Below are 18,991 nucleotides of genomic sequence, written 5' to 3'. Positions count from 1 at the left end.
TGATTCCCAGTCCAGACCTTGACCACAGTAATCTGCTACCTTTGACATGTCTTTAGCATTATTGCCTACAGAATGCCACTGTTTAAATGTTAAAATGAACTGCTGTCCTGAAGGCCTCTTTCTTTCTCTCTCTTTTTAAATTTTATTTACTTGTTTATTTGAGAGAGAGAGAGAGAACATGGGCAACGGGAGTGACTGAGGGATTTCCCACTCAGCAGAGAACCTGATGTTGAGCTCGATCCCAGGTTTATGATCTGAGCCGAAGATAGACACTTAATTGACTGAGACACCCAGGTGCCCCTGGAGGCCTTTTTCATGCACACATTAAAAGAGGATGTTAGCAGTTCATAAGTCTTGGAAGATGGGACCTGTCTGAGGAGTACAGACTCATGTCAAAGAGTAATCATATTAAAACAAATAAAGAGTAATCATATTAAAAACATGATCAGGAAACCTGATCTCACATAGGACTTGAGTTCTGCTTCTGGGTGGTTGGGGCATTTCATAGTAAACTTTGGATGTAAAAATAGTGGACTTGGGGGAATCTTTTAATGGTTTGTGGGAATAATGAAACCATATATGGGAATAAGGATAGTCCCAGGAGGAGTAGAATACTTGGCCACCACATTAGAGACTCTAAGATGGGTGTGGAGATGGTATAGTATAGTAACTAAATGTGCACTCTGGAGTTCAAAAGATCTGTGTCTAAATTCTACTCTGCTATTGATGAGCTGTGTGACCTAGGCTGCAGAAGAAAATAAGGTAAGGTGATATCATAAACCCTGAACTGAGTAAGAGACTGGTCCTTGAGTCTGCACTAAGACCAGATATTGCTGATAAGGTAAAACGGCCAGTCAAGGTCCTCTGTTTGAAAAGTTTCACCTGATATACTATACTCGCAACAATCCCTGGCTCAATACATCCTAGCAAATGAAACAAACTACTGGAAGGAAGAGCTTTGTGCTCTAGCTGAGCTTCTTTGAAATTCACAACTAGTATGTGTTACAGCACTTTTATATCAGACTCCTCAGAACTATGTCTCTAAGCCTCCAGTGCCATTTATACCTTTAATTGCTCCCATTTGTAGTATCCAGTAATGGGTTTCATAAATAAAACCCACCATTCTGTAGAGGCGGATCTACATTGGAGAGGTGACATAATTAAAGAAAGCAGGATCTGGGCTACCGGTGGCTCAGTTGGTTAAGCATATGCGTTAGGTTCAGGTCATGATCTCAGGGTCCAGGGATGGAGCCCCGTATCAGGAGGGAGTCTGCTTCTCTCTCTCTCTCCCTCTGCCCCTCCCCTTTGCACTCTCTATCTCTCTCACTCTCTCACTCAAATAAATAAATAAAATCTTAAAAAAGATAGAAAGAAAATGGGCTTGAATTCCTTCTACTTGAGTTTGAATACACACTCAACATTTATAAACAATATAACCTTAGGTAAATAAAGTCACTCCTCTAAGTTTCAGGGTTTTTTAAAAAGATTTTATTTATTTATTTGACAGACAGAAATCCCAAATAGGCAGAGAGGTAGGCGGGGAGAAAAAAGACTATAATCTCACTGCTAGTGACATACACATATATCGCTGCATATGTATATACGTGTGTGTGTGTGTGTGTGTGTGTGTGTATTTTTTTTTGGTCCTGTATTAACAGGAACTATGATAAATTTACACTCTTCCACATGTAGCCCCTTGATCCCAGGGGTTGGCTAAGATTTGGAATGCAGTCTAGGCCCTGAAAGAGTAGTTAGGACTTTCTTGTCTATAGACCCCAAACTGTGACGCTTGTCCAAGCCAGCCTCTTGGTCCTTATGTATAGATATGTCACCTGGAAACTGCTCTCATAAACAGCTTTCCTCCTCGTTACCTAGACTGTGCCACATACCTTGGCTTCCTGCATTTTATAAAGAAAAGTTTGAGTGACATGATCTCTAAAATCTCCTCTTTCCATTATTCCATTAAACAATCTTGCTGGGCAGTTTTCCAGTTTTCTGGCCTTGTTGCTTCTTCAGCCCTGGCTCTTTCTGGGCAAATAAGAATACTTGGTTTTGTATCTGCTAGGATTTTCACATAACTTTCACCCTCCTTTTTATCTCATTTTAAACTTTTTCTCCTCTTAAACTTTCCAGGTATCCAGGACATAATACATGTAATGTTTTTAACAGATAAAACATTGGGATAAGAAACCAGTTAGGTTTCTATTTCAGTAGCTCAGAATCACATGATGAGTCAAGTAAAGAAGATAAGGGGAGAACAAACTTAAATGATTTCAAAGCTTTGTGTATAGGACAAAGGCAAAACTGATAGTATCAACAAAGCCTGATGAATCTGAAGTCATGACAGTGGTTCATCCAAGTAGAGGTGAGGAAGGCAGGAAAAAAAATCAGACTAGAACCCAGGTTGGTTATTATGACTTTACATGGAGGAGAGGGAAGATTTCTCAAAGACAATGAACATAAAGCAAGGTAAAGGAAGAACATGGACAACCTAGAATGAGGCACAGGAGACCAAGGATCCTGGTAGTCCAATGTATTTACTGATACCAGACATCAGCCTGCATGCCCAGTCCTATCCAGGTCCTGAGTCAGTCTTGAAAAGATGGGAGCAATACAGAAATTTCATCCTTACCCACAAAGGTTGAAATAAGAGTGTGGAGGGACCTAGAAGGGGAATATCTAAAATCCTCATTATCTGATGTACCAAAGGTAAGAGTCCTGGGCCTCTACACACTCACCAAACTGTAGCTTAATCCCTGGATTCCCATGATTGACCACTCTGTGTGAGTGTTTTCCATCCCATTCCTGATTCTCACTCCACCTCCCTTCTGGGGTCTGAATCTCAGACCACTTGGCTAGGGCCCCAACCTGTTACCTGCCCTATATCAGGACTTTCTCAGTGAGGAGTAGACAACTGACCACTGTCCTGCTACAAATCAGAGGCCTTCTTCTCTCTTCTCACTCCTTCCTCAACCCAAAACCCAATAACGAGGGGGTTCCTGGGTGACTCAGCTGGTTAGGTATCCAATTCCTGAGCTAAGGGTCATGAGTTCAAACCCTGCATCAGGCTCCATACACATCTGGGTGGGATGCCTACCTTTAAAAACAAACAAACAAAATCCTAAATAGCAAAAGCTAGAGACTTCTGTAACTAACTACCCCTATCCACATACTTTTGGATCCTTGGCTGTTAGCTCTGCCTGGAACGGAGCCATGCCCTTTTGGATAATATAGCTTTCTGCCACCTCTTTGGTTGTTTTTATTTTATTTTTTTTTAAATAATTTTTTGAAGGTTATTTGTTTGTTTGTTTGTTTGTTTAAATAATCTCTATGGGGCTTGAACTCACAACCCCAAGATCAAGAGTCACATGTTACTCCAACTGAGCCAGCCAGGTATCCCCTCTACCGCCTCTTCGGATTGGAGAAGTAAGATAAGGCCCAGGAGAGTGTGCTCTCTGGAACCAGGGGAGGAGAAATATTCAGGAAAGAGCCAATTTTCAAGCCAGTCAATCCTGCAGAAAGATAAGGGAGAATGAGGATGGCCTTATATTATTAAGTGACAAGTAGATCATGGTGACTATGAGGGTAGGTGGTTTCAATAGTGTGGTGGAGATAGAAGCCAAATTACGTGGGACTTTTACATGATTTTTATAATAGAAAAACTGAGACAAGAATCATTCAATAATTATGAAACCTTTATTTTAGTCTGCCTTTGCCTACAAACCACAAAAAAAATGTTCACAGAAGTTCATCCTAAAAACTCAATCCTCATAGTTTCTCAGAACCTTCAATTTCCTTCTTCTCTGGTTTCTTCAGTCTTTCTTCCCTTTTCTCATATATATCCTACTTATCCCTTCTTATGTTCATCTATGCTCCAAACCAGAGATATAGGGGGGCAAAAGAACTTAATAATGAAACCTCAAAAAAAAAAAAAAAAAGTATGTCAAGCACCTCCAGGCCAGGATGAAGAAAGGCACAAGAGAGACTCCTTTATCTCACCCTTAGGAGCATGAGAATCTTAATGAACAATGGTAATAGAAAACTGACCTATACAAAGAACTGGCCCTTCTTTGCCCTGAGCTGCTCAGGGGTCAGAAATGGAAATACCAAACAGGAAAGACTTAGAAGAGATGTGGATGGAGGGAATATATAATTAAGTGCAAGCTACTATCTTCAGAAAAGCTCCAGAGAAGAGGGTGGGCTGGCAACAGCAGCAGAAGCCTCCAAAGAACCATCTGGAATACTGGCATTCCCTTTGCTAGAGAGACACAGGGCACTACATGTCCCACCTGCTCCTTTTCTCTGACTGGAGTGCCTTTCCCCTTTTCTGACTGGTGAGTTTCCAAGGAGTCTTCAAAATCCAATCCAAACTACACCCATTTGATGACGACTTCCTTAGCAGAAGCTTTTCCTGGGCAGAGTTCACTCCTCTGTTGTCTGAGTTTTCACGCCTCTAGGAGCGAGCGAAGAGAGGAAGGAGATAAGTGTCCCTACTCCTAAGTCCACCCACAAGTCTACCTGCTGGTCAGGAGCTCTCCAATCTCTGTGTCCTTGCGCCTCATTTAGTGCCTGGCACATAGTAGGGGATTGATCACTATGTGCGAGAAGGGAGAAGAGAAAAGAAAGAAGGAAGAAAAGGAAAGACAAGAAAAAAGGAAAGGAAAAAGAAAGGAAGAAAGAGCACGGTAGAGGAAGGGAGAAAGAAAGCATCTGACTTAACTTTGCCTGGCCAAAAAAAGGGAAATGAATCTTAAAAACTCAAGAGGAAAGAGAAAGAAAGGGGGAAAACCACTTTTCTGAGTCCTCTTTGTCTCTCACTTTTCCTCTCTTCCACCTCCTCTCACAACTTAGGACCTCATACCACAACTGTCCTGTTGTCACTCCTGATCCCTGAACTCACCTCAAAGGAAGGAAAGAAGCCAGTCAGCCTTCTGGCTTTTTCCATCCCACCCCTCAAACCTCATTCCATCCCTTTCCCACTATAGACACCTGGCTCCTTTGCCTGGGCCTCCCCTTCTTCCCCACACGCAGCATTCCCGCCTCATCTCCTGGGCAACTCAGGCTCCTTTGCAGCACCAGGTTGCCAAGAGGCTGTTAGGGGCAGCCTGAAGTGTGTGGGCTGAGGAAACGTTGGACTGAACCTGCAAGTTACCTGAGAAAGAATATTGCCAAGAGGGTTTAGGTGTCCCGGGGATTGGAGAGTAGAAAGGAGCAAGTCCTAAAAAAGGGAAGAGCATGACAATTATAGTCCTTTTCCCCACACTCCTCATACTCTTTCAGGGGTGGCCTTTCCACATTTTTCATTTTGATCCATGGGTCAGAATCAGCATTTTGCTGACTGTCCTCTCGTGGCCCCTACACACTGACTACTGGAACTTCTTAACTGTCTTCCCCACTAGATACGCTTGCCCCACCAACAATTGTGTCAGGGTCCCTAAACCTTGTAGAGCTGCTCCTGGGCCTCCTCACCTTATCCAGGCATTCAGCTGCCTCCCCCTTTTTCCAGGAGTTCTGGAGCTACCTTTTGCTCAACAGAGATCATATATACAAAAGCAGTTTGTGAGTTATGAAACATTGTGCTAGAATAAAATGCTATCGTGAATAAAGCCTTCTCCTTCTCCCCCCATCATCTGTGTCCTTCTCTCATGATATTTCTGATCCCTTCCTCCACCCCCTCAGCCCCTGCTGCTCCCCACTCACCCAGCAGGTTTGGTTTGGTGCCGCGTGGGAACCAAAGCTATGTGCTGCACAGTGGGCAGCTCCAGGATGCAGGCCGGCATCTCAGCCCGAGGCTTCGGCAGAGTTCCCAGGCAGAGCCAGCGGCCCAGGCCAGGACAGTAAGCATGGATAAGGTGGGAGAGGGCATAAGTACGGTGGCTATAGCCCCCCAGCACCAGGAGCTCCCCCTGCAGAGCTGCACCTGCAGCCCCCACATGGGGGGAGGGCAAAGGTGCCAGATGAGTCCAGCTATCAGTCCTTGGCTCATATGCCTCAAAGCTCAGTAGGTCCCCCGTCTTGCCTAGCCCACCTGCTACATAGAGCCGGCCCCCCAGAGCGGCCATGACATGGCCAGCCCGAGGTATGCCCATAGGGCTCAGAAGTGTCCCTGGCTTCTCCAGCTTGGGGTCATAGTGCAGCAAGGAGGACAGGTATTGGCCAGCACTGCTGCAGCCACCGCTCACATACAGTCGGCCCTCCAAAACAGCAGCTGCGTGGGCAAAGCACGGTGCTGGAAGGGCAGGAGCTGGCCTGAGGGAGAACAGGGCACCTGATCAGGCGAAAATCCTCTTCGGCTTCCCCTCCAAGCCCCCTAGTCCCTCCCTGATGTCTAGAAACAGCCCCTTCCTGCTCACCTCCAGACATTGAGCTCGGGGTTATATGCCTCCACAGAGTCGAGAGCAACATCACCGTTCCGGCCGCCCAGGGCATAGAGTAGTCCATCCAGGGCCACCAGGGGAAAAAAGCTCCGAGCCTGGCACAAAGGCGCCTTCGCCTCCCAGTCCTCTTGACTGGGGTCCCACCTGGACACAGTGGAATGAGAGGTGAGAGTAGTGACCCCAGGACTCTGCGGTTGGCTGGGCCAACAACTTCCCTCAGCTGCCCACCCTGAGGCCTGCTCTTCAATGGGGCCCATACCTGAGAGTTGAAGCCAGGGTGTTGGCATGACTGTAGAAATCCTGCCCCCCACACACATAGAGTTCACTTCCTGCCAGGCTCGCAGCCCCGTGCCGGAAACGCCCTGGGGCAGGCAGGGCAGGGAGCCGTCCCCACTCCACAGTTCGAACCAATCCTGTACCGCAGCAGAAGGCCCGGGCCCACCACACTCCTCGGGATGGCTGTCTTCTGGCCATGTCTGATTGGAGCCCATCTCCGCCAATCACCACCAGGGCCTGGTCAGGCTCCCTCCGCCTCACTTGACCCGGAACTGCAGCCTCCACCAGGAGCTGATGCAGCAAGTCAGGGGGCAGGGCTGGAGGCAGCCCAGCTGCCCGTACCCTCCGCAGCTCCCTGGTGGACATGCGGCCAAAGCGAACACATCGAAGGAGGGCCTTGGCCTCTGACTCCTGGGTCTCGGGGTTGGCAGCTAACCAACGCCACGCAGCCATGAAGGCCTCAAACTCCTCTTGCACGTGTAGTTCATCGCTATCCAGGAGCTCGGCCAGGCAGGCAGATGGTAAAGAAGGGAAAGTGGGGCACAAAGCCACAGCAGGCAGGTGGGTGAGGAGGTAGTGACGGGCTTTGCTCCAGAGCCTCTCTAATCCAGGGGCTTCAGCTATGGGGAACAGTGCCAGGCAGCGTGCGGGGCTGAGGCCCCGGGCCAAGGCTCTCTGGCACAGAGCAAGGCAAGAAGAGCTCTGGTACTGCAGAGCAGCTTGGGCAGCTCTCAGTAGTCCTGGCCACCTTGCCCGCACAGCACCAGAGTAGGCGAAAGAGACGAGGAGTCTCAGGTCCTGGGCAGAGATGGTATGCAGAGACACCTCTGTGCCCTGGGATTCCCTCATCCCACTCAGGAGCATGGCGCCAAAGAACTCACTGCCACAGGCCAGGGCTGCTCGGTGCACTGCAAGAAGAAACAGAGGGGAATCCAGAGTGTTGCAAATTGCCAGGCAGGATCCCAGCTTCACACCCCCAACTTGGGGCCACCACCCAAGGCCACAGGCCAAACTGTGGTGTGCAAAAGAATACCATGGGGTGCTCGTTAAAATGCAGGATTCAGGGACCCACCCCCAAAACCCCCAAAGATTCTGACTCAGTAGGTCTGCATGGAGACCCTAGAAATTTGTATCTTTACATTTTCAAGCATCCTGCATGATTCTCATGTTAGTGGCCTAAAGACACTGTGATAAACATTGCTTTAGTTTTTTGTTTTGTGGTTGTTTTTTTTTTATATCTAGGTCAATTAGAAAAAGAGCCTTGGTGGATCAAGTTGAGTAGATGCTATAGACAACATTTGCTAAAAGAGGGCAAAAAACAAACTGCAAAGACCAATGTGAAATTTATATAAGTTTGTATTGTGAGCAAAATAAAGTTCTTTCCTTTGCCATCGTAAAAGCCACTGGCTTCAGTCATTCTGTTATTCCAGTTTTAATTAGAAAATGGTACCACATGCAGGAATGGCTGTGACCTAACCTCCTCTAACTGCCATCTCCTACTTAAGGTTTCCCATTTACAGCTTTTCTCTGCACACCTCCCGCCCATGTCAGTACAATTCATGGAATCATGACCTTTTAAACTGGAAGCCTTCGAAATCATCCAGTTCTGTTGCTCCTTTTAAGAGAAGGAAACTGAATCCTACAGAAAGGAAGTGCTTTATTTTCTATCCCACAGATAAGATCTGAGCTGATCTCACCACCCAATGGCAATGATGTCAGGCTGCAAGGAGCATACTCGGGTATCCATACCCTTCCTGTCTGCATGGCCCCCGTGACACCAAACTATCCGGTTAACCAAAGCTACTAAATCACTAAACTCATATGCTTCCTAATGCAACTCAGTTTAAGATATTTGGCATTTGGCATGGAGTATCATGACCAAAGTATTTAACCTAAATCTAATCGAAGCTCTAGCTCTCAATTCAAATTTATAGGAAATTGAGAGACTAAAGGAACAAGTTAAAACCATAATGGAAAACACATACACATCTAGAAAATGGAGCATTCTACAAGCTAACTAATCCTGTTTTTTCAGCTAAGTCAAGTCCTCACAAGAGTAAAGGAAGCATAAGAGATGTGTATCTGAGCACAGCATAATCCTCAAGGGGGTCCTAGGTTGAAAGAACCAGCTCTAAAAGACGTTTTTTGGACAAGTGGGAAAATATCAACATGAACTAGATAATACTAAGGAATTATTATTCACTTCATTAGTCATAAGGAAGGTATTATGGTAATGTCCTCTTTTAAAGAGACATAGACCCAAGTATTTATTAGCAAAATGTCAGATTTACTTTAAACTTCACTGATAAATAAAGAGATGAAACAAATATCATAAAAGTGTTAACTGTTAAGGGGCATCTGGGTGGCTCAGGGGGTTAAAGCCTCTGCCTTCAGCTCAGGTAATGATCCCGGGGTCCTGGAATCGAGTCCCGCATAGGGCTCTCTGCTCAGCAGGGAGCCTGCTCCCCGCCCTCCCTCCCCCCCCCCCCCGTCTGCCTCTATGCCTACTTGTGATCTCTGTCTGTCAAATAAATAAATAAAATCTTTTTAGAAAAATGTTAACTATTAAGTCTGGGAGATGGGTGTTTGAGTGTTCATATTAATATTTTCTTAATTTGCTATGTGTTTGAAATGCTTCATAAGAAAAAAGGGGGAAATGCTATTGGAAGTGCTCTCAGGCAGGTAACAGGGCTGAACTCCCAGAAAAGCTTACAAACCTCCAGCTGCTCTGACCAACTGTGGCACATTGGACTCTCTCAAAGGACAGGTGATGTTGATGTGGCTTTCCACTATCTTTTTAAGCAGTCAGTAGTGCCTCAGTGCTTCCTGAGAAGTGATTATCAGTGACAGCTTGAGAAAATCTGCATTCCTCAAGGCAGGTAAGCCTTTTCAGTTCCCATATAGTCAACCAACCTGTAGCTCAGGGCCACAGGGAAAGGGTTATGGCCACTTGTATTCTCCCTCCTATTCATTATTCCCTAGAATTTTACATGGCAGGTTTCCACCATTAAGTTGAAATGTTTCTTAGGGAAATGAAGGCAGGGATAGAAGTACGTTTAAATTCCAAACCCTAGAGAAAACTTTATAACTATGAAATTGTAAATCCCCCCTCCAGTTACTACTATCAGAAATGATAACAAGCACACAGAGACCTGCTGTGGATTGAATCTCGCCCCCCCATCCAAATCATATGTTGAAGCCATAGTCCCCAGTGTGGTGATATTTGTAGGTGGGGCCATTGGCAGGTAATTAGGTATGGGAGTGGAACCCTCATGAATGGGATTACTACCCTTATAAGAATAGACATTAGCGAGATAACCTCTCCCTCCACCAGGTGGGGATACAGTGAGAAGGTGGCCCTCTGCAAACCTGGAAAAGAGCCCTAACCAGAACATGACCATAAGGGCACCCTGATCTTGGACTTTCAGGCTCCAGAACTGTTAAGAAATAAATTTCTATTGTCAAACCACCCAGTCTATGGTATTTTTGTTAAAGCAGTCCAAGCTAAGACTGGATGGTTTTTCCTCTGAGAGTCCCAGAAGCACTTTGAGTTCCAGTCATTCCAATGAGCAGGTCCAATGTGATTTTGGACCTGTCTTAAAGTCTGGTCTCTCAGTAAGGTATAAAAGCTGAACCAGATAATCTCTGAATCAATACCTTTTAATTTCAAATTTGTATGTGCCTGCATTCTAACTCCCATTTGTCAGATCCTATGTGTCTTTGGTTTGGTTGCACAGAAGGGAATGCATGGCCTAGTGAAAGAAGACTGGGCTATTGAATATCAGCTAATATCCCTATTCTCACCAGTTATCATCTCTTAGTTTACCACTTTCCCCCTGCACCTAGGGATAATGATACCTACTTCACTAGTTTAAAGCAAGAATGAAAAGAGAGGACGTGTGTAAAAATTCCTGGACCCCCGTACCTCACTAAGTTAGTAGAATCTGAATAATACTCAATTTATTCAACTGTCCTTAGCTTTCCTAGTGATGAACACAGTTAACTTCAAAGTGCCATGTCCTGGTAGTCTTAAGATTGTGGAAAAACAAAACCAGATCTTGTTGTTAGCTGTAGGACTCCTGTCTACCATGGTGTCAAGCACACTTAGGTGAGAGGACACACAGTGAGTTTTCCCACCATATTCCTCTGGCTTTCCTGTGTCCTAAATAGAAGATGCCAAGAAGGGCCTTTGGTTAATCCCTGTTTAAGTCAATCACTTTCTGCTTGTTCTCCTGGCTTAGACTATACTCCTAACACCAGCCAGCTGGCTGGAAATCCCTTGTTACTGGGCACAGGGAAAGCCACACGTTGAAGGGTCATCTTAAACTTGTCAGTGCTCCCAGGAAAACAACTCAGCTGCGCATGCCTCACTCTCAGTGGGTCAGGAAAGGCACCAAAGGCCACCCCCAGGGAAATTCTGACTGCAGCAGGGATCAAAACCACTGTGGTAGGGATCAAACCACCCACATCTTGCACACACATATTTGCACCTGCAGTAATGTAATGCCACCCAGGTCCTCACCTCGCAGCCGACAGCCGCCTGCTTCCAGCTCCAGGTCACACCCGACACCCTCTTTGTATAGGAGCTCAATATTGCGCAGGTTCTCCCTCAGCTCCTCCACCTGGCTGGGCGGCTTTCCGTCTTCCCTGGCACTTCCAGCCCCTTCGCATCTCCACTGGGCTGCGACCTTCACCCGCGGTGCTCCCAGAGCCTCCGCCACGACCAGCACATCTCCTCCCGGGGCAGGGCCCAGGAACCCCTCATAGGCAAAGGTCAGCACGGCCTCCCAGGCCCTGGCGGTCACATTGAGGCTGAGGGGCGGTTGTGGACCTCTGCCGCCCAGCAGCCTGTCTCGGAAGAGGCTGCTAATCGCAGCCAAGATTACCCGATGCACCCCGTATACTCGCCCAGCAACGGACACCTCTTCGTCCAGCAACAACCTCTGCTCCCGAAGCCGCTGTGCCTCCGCGAAAAACTGACTCGGGTGTTCCTCGCTGCGCAGTCCCTCCGGCTCCACCGTGTCGTCTCCGTCTTCAGTCTCTTCCTCCTCTTCTTCCTCTAGGGACAAGGCTGGAGATGGAAGGTTCCCCGGGGCCAAAGGCCTGGGGACAGTCCCTTCCAGAGGAAAGGGGGGCAAACCGGGATCCTCGTCCGGGGAAGGAGGCCAGGAAGGGGTTCTCCGGTCGGGTAAAGGGAGGCCGAGGAAGTCCTTCTGGGCAGGAAGAGAGACACTCCCGGGGTCGGAGGGATGATGTGCGGAGTCCGAGACGCTCATGGTCGGTTTCGCTGTTTTGCTGCAGGGAAAGAGAGGAGGGGTTCAGAGCTGGACCCAGAGAGGCCTGAGGAACTCCTGCCTCCAACCCGGCAACATGACAGTCCCTCTCCCTACTTCAAACCCCACTCCTCACCCCCAATCCCAAGGCTCGAGCCCCTAGGCTATGCTGTCCGACCCTGGGATTCACCAAGCGCAGCGAAGCGTGCAAGGAGCCTGTGTACGGACTCAGTACCCTCAGTGTATCCCACCCGGCTTGCCCCCAGCCCATCCCGATAGTCACCCTCCCGAGAAACCAGCGTTCCTCCTGCCTCTCACTTGAACCTTCTTAGCTTCGGACCGTATGGCAGAGGGAACTTGCCCCGCAACCGGGTCAACGGCCCCACCCAACTAATTATAGCCGGTGCTGGCGGGCTTGGGGACTGGGCTCCAGGCGCCCAAACTCTGACATCCAATCCCCCGGGGTTCGTCCCGAGATGACCTCCTCCCTTCCACCTGTAGGTCACGTCCTTGCGCTGAGCGAGGCAAATTCAGAAGCCAAGGAGGATGCAGGGATGGGGGAGTGAGCCAGGCTATAAAGGCTGCGTTCACCGGACGGGTCTAAGGGGTGGAGGGGTGTGGAGGTCTGCGCAGACCTGCGGGAGCATGGGACCAGAAAATCGAAGGATGTGTTTGGGGTCAGTTCTAGGGTTTGGCTGTTGGTTTTCCTGTGCACGATAAAGCTAAGATTCTGGAGGGAACAGTACTGACATGAAATGCACACATAACCCGGCTGGATCCACCCAGGGCAGAGGTGAAGGGGAAGGAGTCAGGGATACCTACCACCGGTGATCCACCCCACAGCTTAGGATTTCCTCCCTGTCCAGAAGTGGGGTCAGTGGTGAGAAAGAGAAGCCCAACCCTGCCTGTTCAGAGAGTCAGGGTGAGTCTAATCCTCACCTAGATCCCTGGGATGAGGACCCAACAGTGGAAGGTGGGGTGATCTCAGCTGCTAGGGGGAACCAATGTTCTGGGGGGCCATGAGCATTTTCACTGGGGTGGGACACCAACAGCTGCTCCCTCTGTCCAGGATAACACCTCTTTCTTACTCTGAGACCCCTAAATCTGGAGGTTTGCTACAGTTCTAGGTATCTTTATGGGGAAGAAATATAGGGAATAAGACAGCAATGCCTCTTCTTTCCCCCCTCCCTGGAAGATAAGGATGGGGGTTTGGGGCGTGGCTGCTGGGGTGGATTAGCTGACCAATAAAAAGATTTGTCCAGTCTGATTCAACCAGGGAGCAAAGCATGACTGTTCCTCACACTGCGGTGATAGGATGGCTTTCACATCAGGGAGGGGTGAGACCAGACTTGTTCCTCTTTTCTCTCCTCTCTGGTGGCACTATTTCCTATTTAAAGAAGCCTGGGTCCAGCACTTGGCGGTTCCATCTGGATCACCTTCACTTTGCCTAACAAGTCATGGCTATGAACAAGGCAGTTTTCACAGAGATCTTTTCAAACCTGCTCCAGGTAATGTTCATCCCCTTCTTTGATATGCCCTTTTCCCAAATCCGCTGACCATCAGCCTGCACTTTTTGTGACTCCAGCCTGGACAAGTCATTTTAAGAATCAGGTGGAGGCATCAAATCAGTCAATAAAGTCTCTGCCCTTCAGGGAGCATGGGTGCAGCTACCTAACACAGATCTGGAAAATGAGTTAGTGTTGGTGGGCCTGGTGACCCTGACAGTCCTTCTATGCTTGGCAATGGGCAGTGTGGAGTGGAGGTCTAAGGCAATGGCCACGGAGTCAAGGTGAGGGTAAGAGTAACTGAGGGGATGGCTGTAAGAGCTGGACAGATCTGGAAAGGGCCAAATGTGAGGAGATATGGAAGTGTGTGTGTGTGTGTGTGTGTGTGTGTGTGTGTGTGTGTGTAGCTGGCAGAGCAGATTCTCAGGGACCCAACCTGAAACTGCGCAGATTTGCTGGAACAGACTCCATATGACAACTCTTTCAGGGAAAAATAAGGATGTATTCTAGGGATCTGCTAGGATGAGCACTAGACAAGACTACCAGATGAGAAATGCCATTTCCAGCTCCCAGATTTTCACAATCTTGAGATCCACCCTTCTAGTAAGGGAAGGGACACTTTGAAATTTGAGGCAAGAGGGAAAAGGACACCCATTTAGCCAGACTCCTTTATGGGAAGAGGTCAATGGGAAACGGAACTTAAGAGGATGGGAGAAGAGAGTGAGGAAGTGGGAGTGGGAGCTCTTCCTTCCCTACCACTCACTTCTCCTTTTTTTTTTTTTTTTTAACACCCATGGTATTCCTCCAAACAATCTTCCTGATCCCCCTCTTTTTAAAAAAATATTTATTTATTTGACTTTGAAAGAAAGCACAAGAAGGGGCTATGGGAGGATAGACTCCCCTGCTGGAAGTCAGAGGAGCAGACTCTCTTGCTGGGTCCCAGGACCCTGTGTCAGGCAGACGCATAATCAACTGAGCCACCTAGGCGCCCCCCACCCCAATCCTCTCTTTCATCAACTATCTGCTAGAACATTCCTCCCCACAAACCCCACCTGACCAGCCACTTTCTTCTTTGGGTGCCCAGGTGAGACAACCAGAAGCTGGCTGAGAAATGTATTAAAGGGAATGCATGCCTCAAAATGTCACCTCCCCCCAGAGCAGGGCACCTCATTAGCCCACATCTCCCCAGAAAAGACCCCATGAGTTCTGATTCCGTCTGTCATTTGCAAGTCCTATAGGTCCCTGGGCTGACTAATTTACAATCTTGCCTTATTTGTCCCAGCCTAAGTCACTGACAGTAAACTGGATACAGGTGTTATCTTGCCTGAATGAAGGGAAGCCGGGACTTGTCCCCTCCAAAACCCAGTTTTTCTCTGTTCTTTTACATAAATAGTGTTTTCTTGGAAAATATGGTCCCACAGTGGTGAGGTCCACCTTCCTTCACCATTTCTTCCCATCCCTCATTTCACTAAAAAATTGTGTGGTGGTCTTTGATTATCAAATTTGGTATTCCCGGAGCATCTGGATAGCTCAGTCGGTTGAGTGTCTGTCTTCAGCTTGGATCTTGATCCCAGGCTTCCGGGATCAAGCCCTTTGTGGGACTCCCTGCTCAGCGGAAAGCCTGCTTCTCCCTCTGCCCCTCCCCCTCCTTGTATGCCCTCTCCCTCTCTCTCAAAAAATACATAAAAATCTTTTTTTAATTAATAAAATAAAATTTGGTATTCTCCCCACCCCAGCACCTTCAAACAAACTTCCATTCCCCCTTTTGGCACTGATGGTACCTACATAGTCCTACTGCTCTGTGATATGGTTCTCTCCCCACAAAGGAATGTCTGTTCCCAGGCTCATTTCCAGGCTCCTGTATGACTGGAGAAGCTCCAGGAAATATGACCGACGTGGGCGTGCGGATGGGAGCTGCCTGGGGCCAGAATACCAGTGTGGCTAGGATTTCCACAGTTAGGCAGAACAAGGGTCCTGCCTGTATGCGCTCTCTAATCACCATCAGGTGAGTGAACCTAAGGAGGAGATGAGAGAGAGAAACTTGACTTAGTCCATCGCGGGCCAGAGTAGGTGCTCAAAAACCAAGAATGACCTAAGGGGATTTATGTGGACGGGGTAAAACCTTCAAAGATAGTATAAAATTTAGTATGTCAAGCAACTTCTGGGAAAGCTAGGTGAAAATATGAGGGGAATGCACTGCGTTTGCAATGCACTGATTTCTGCCTCTGCCTGCCCTTCTCAGGCATGAGCATGGATGGTGTCTGTCTCTGTCCCTCTCATGACTGCCCTTAATCTTCAATGCTCTTCTGTCCTCTGTCCTTTCCTGCTTTGTTTCAACCCCTGAAGTCTTCCAGGTTAATTGTTATCTTACCAAGAGTCTTGGAGGAAAAAGGAGAAAATGTAGGTAGAGTCTAGGGCTATCCTAAGAGCATAATTTTTGGAGGATGAGGAGTACAAGAGGGTTCCAACTCAGCAACCAGTAATTAGATGACAATGTAGGGAGGTGATGATTGTGGTTGGCCAGTGTTTAAGAGATAGTCCAAGCTCGTATAGAAAAATTCAAAGTCTGTTTGTATATCAAGGCAAAGTTTAGGGAGAATAACTCTCTTCCATCTGCCTCCCATCTTTCCATCCCTCATTTACCAGGTGTCTCACTGCACTCTACTCCCATCCTTTCTTCCCCTTAAGACCCCTAAGCTCCCTCAACTCTTTCTTCTTTGCTCACTCCCTCTTACCTCTCGAAAGGAGAAGGGGGCAATCACTCTCTTCCTGGGACTGTTCCCCGGTGATTGCCGTGCCCTCTTAAAGTAGCTCTGCCAGAATAAACTATACCCAATCATCGGCTTTTTGGGAAAGGCTAAGGCAGGACCCATGAACTATGTGAGGCTATCTGTTCACATTCCTTATTGCTGTAGTATTTATTCTTATTGGTGAGTACTCCTCCTCCACTCCCACACGGGCCTTCATTAATCACCTGTCCCCTCCTGCCCTTCACTGCCCTACCTCTGACTTTTAGGGCTTGGCCCTGACACGCCTGTTTTCTTTATCTCTAGTTCTGAAAGTGGAAAAAAAGTCTGCTAACTCCGTGGTGGTGTGCATGGAAGTTGCGGTGACGAGTAGGGAATAGAGTATGAGGGAAGGAAGCCAGAATTTGATGTCCTTGTCTCTCTAAACCTCAAACCCATGATTTATTTGCAGACCGACCTCCTGACCTTACATCTCTCCCAAAATTGATCTGTACATCACCCCTATCATCTCCAACTTTTCCTCTGCTCCTATGCCCTTGTCAACTTTGTCTCCACGCCTCCCTTAGGTGGTTGCCTGGTTAGTACGGGCACTTGTTATCATGGGGTCAGGTCCTGGGTTAGGAGGACCTGGGAGAGTTGGAGGAGCATCCTTGGGGTACAAGAGTGGGTGGCACTGAGGTTTGGACAAAGGATAGGCGGCATTCACTCCCCTCTGCAATCTGGTGCCCTTCTTTCCATCGGTACCATCCCTGGCTCTCCCTCCTGGGCTTTGCTTTGCCTGCTCATGTTCCTTCTCACTTGGTGGGCAGTACTCATTGCTATGTTGCTTATCCTTCTGCTCCTGCTCTATACATTCTACAAGAAACCTGGTAAGTGAGCAGGCCGGTAAGGGGATGAGGAAGTGAGATACAACTCAAGGTGGACACCCATTAGAAATCCAGAACTACCAACAGTAACTCATTCCCTCTCCTGCCTGAGAAATGAGGCCCCACCTCTAGTCATTCTGCAACCCACCTTCCTCAGCAGTTGTGAACTGGAGCTCTTCAGTCCAGGCGGGCACCTATCACATGGCTCTGTCCTATTCAGTAAGCTTGAACAGTGTGCAGGACCATGTCAAGAACTTCTGGTGAGGGAGTCTCTAGACCAGGGGTTGAACACTGGTGGCCTCTGGACTGGAGCTTAGCTGTACAAGTTTAGTTCAGATCATACAGAATTTGCAATTTTTTAAACTAATTGCCAATATTTAACATGCAACCGGTAGTTTGAGGCCTCCATCCCATGGGACACACTCACTTGGAGCCAAGTAGTTGCTGCCCCACAGAACAGGACAGGTATTCCTATGTTTGTCACAGTTCTCACCTGGTACACTTTAGTCTTTGCTCTTATATGTCTGATTCTTACAGGCTTTTGAGTTTCTAATTGCTGCTCTAGCGATAAAAGGAAACCAGCTTTCCCAAATCCAGGAGAGGAAGGGTAGAGAGAGTAGGCCTCCTTGAGGAAGGATGCTCCCTGGCAAAGCAGACACCACAGGAATCAGGGTTCTCAGCTTCCCTCATTGCGCTGTGAGATGGAAAAGCCTAATATTCTTGGTTTCTCCCTATAATCCTCTCTAAAATCCCCCAGTGGGTGGGGAGGAGCTGATCTCTGTTCCTTGCTGAATTTGGGGTTTCTTTTTTCTGCAGCTGAAAGGCTTTTGAAGCCTTTGTGATATTGGTATCACAAAGTGGTATTGTGATCTTATACCAGAGAAGCAGAAGCAAAAGAACCACTAAAGGGGGAAACTGAAACGTACTTCTTTCAATATTCCTGTTCCTTCGGGCCACACCTCTGAGCAGGACTTACAGGTGAATCAAAGTAGGTATACAGGAACAGGGCCAGCAAATAGGGAAACTGTCTGAGAGTAGGAACTGACCATGGTGCTCACCTGTCCTCTGCTTTCTTCCTAATTGTGTAGTCTGAGTGGCATGTATCTTCATGAAGTCCTGCAACAACATTTCCAGGATGCTGCCCTCATAGTCATGAGTTTGGCGAAACTCCAAACCACAAAGCAAATACTCCAGGGCAGAGCTAGTCTCAAGGCTAGGTGGCTGAGAAAGAGGTTCCCTTTCTCACACTGCCTTCTGTAACAGGAGCCTACCTCTGATCCTTTAGTCAGCCTGCTCTGGGGACCTATATATGACTCAGTTGGATGCTGTCCAGGGGCCTGACAATCCCCCAGTGTCTTCACTTGTGGAAATCAGCAGCAGACACTGACCCTGTACTGCCAATAGGAGACTTGGGAGAGACTGAGCTAGGAGAAGTCCACAATTCGGGACTCAAGGAGCCATGATTTTAGTCTCTTGGTTTTACAAACTGTGAGGCTATCTTAAGAAGCCTCAGCCAAGAGCCCAAGCTCCCTAAAGAAGTCTCCTACTAAGCAGAACCAGCTGGGTATATAGGGCTAAAAAAGGTCACCCTCCGAGATCCATTCCATCCCACAATATTGATAAAAACTTACAATACCCGAGGCTAATACAAAATAATATGCTTGATTCCCATTTACCAAATTAACTCCCCAAGCCTAGAGAGGCAGAGATCATTCTTGTCCTCAAATATATTCATGGAGAGGAATTTACCTTTCTACCTGTATCCCAAACACTCTGTCTTCTACCCCCAAATTTCTGATTATAAATGTCCATGTCTCAGTGTATTTTCAAACCATTTATGGGTCGCTCCTTGTCAATGAAAAAAGTGTTTATCAGCACTTTCTACTTAGTACGCAACCAGTAACTTACTCTTTTCCCAAGTGCATATAATCCCAATTTGTTTTATCT

At 47.6% G+C, this 18,991-nt stretch overlaps 1 protein-coding gene across 6 annotated transcripts; it reads right to left on the bottom strand.

Moving 5' to 3' along the window:
* Nucleotides 1–3,336: 3,336 nt before the first annotated feature.
* Nucleotides 3,337–12,374, bottom strand: KLHL33 (kelch like family member 33). Of its 6 annotated transcripts, XM_032343149.1 has the most exons (7): nt 12,210–12,374; nt 11,176–11,948; nt 6,637–7,561; nt 6,354–6,521; nt 5,701–6,249; nt 5,153–5,218; nt 3,337–3,512 (listed from the first exon to the last, which is right to left on the bottom strand). In XM_032343149.1, exons 2-6 carry the CDS (start codon nt 11,927–11,929, stop codon nt 5,179–5,181), a joined length of 2,436 nt encoding a protein of 811 aa, XP_032199040.1. In that variant the 5' UTR covers nt 11,930–11,948; nt 12,210–12,374; the 3' UTR covers nt 3,337–3,512; nt 5,153–5,178. The 6 variants fall into 6 exon arrangements, with proteins under 6 accessions (XP_032199040.1, XP_032199039.1, XP_032199042.1 ...); XM_032343148.1 differs by lacking the exon at nt 3,337–3,512 and having other exon boundaries at nt 4,626–5,218; XM_032343151.1 differs by lacking the exon at nt 3,337–3,512 and having other exon boundaries at nt 4,626–5,218; nt 12,238–12,374.
* Between the last annotated feature and the right edge of the window lie 6,617 nt (nt 12,375–18,991).

The sequence above is a fragment of the Mustela erminea genome, chromosome 5 (genome assembly GCF_009829155.1).
Source record: "Mustela erminea isolate mMusErm1 chromosome 5, mMusErm1.Pri, whole genome shotgun sequence".
Lineage (NCBI taxonomy): Eukaryota > Metazoa > Chordata > Mammalia > Carnivora > Mustelidae > Mustela > Mustela erminea.
This window is presented reverse-complemented; position numbering and strand designations above follow the sequence as displayed.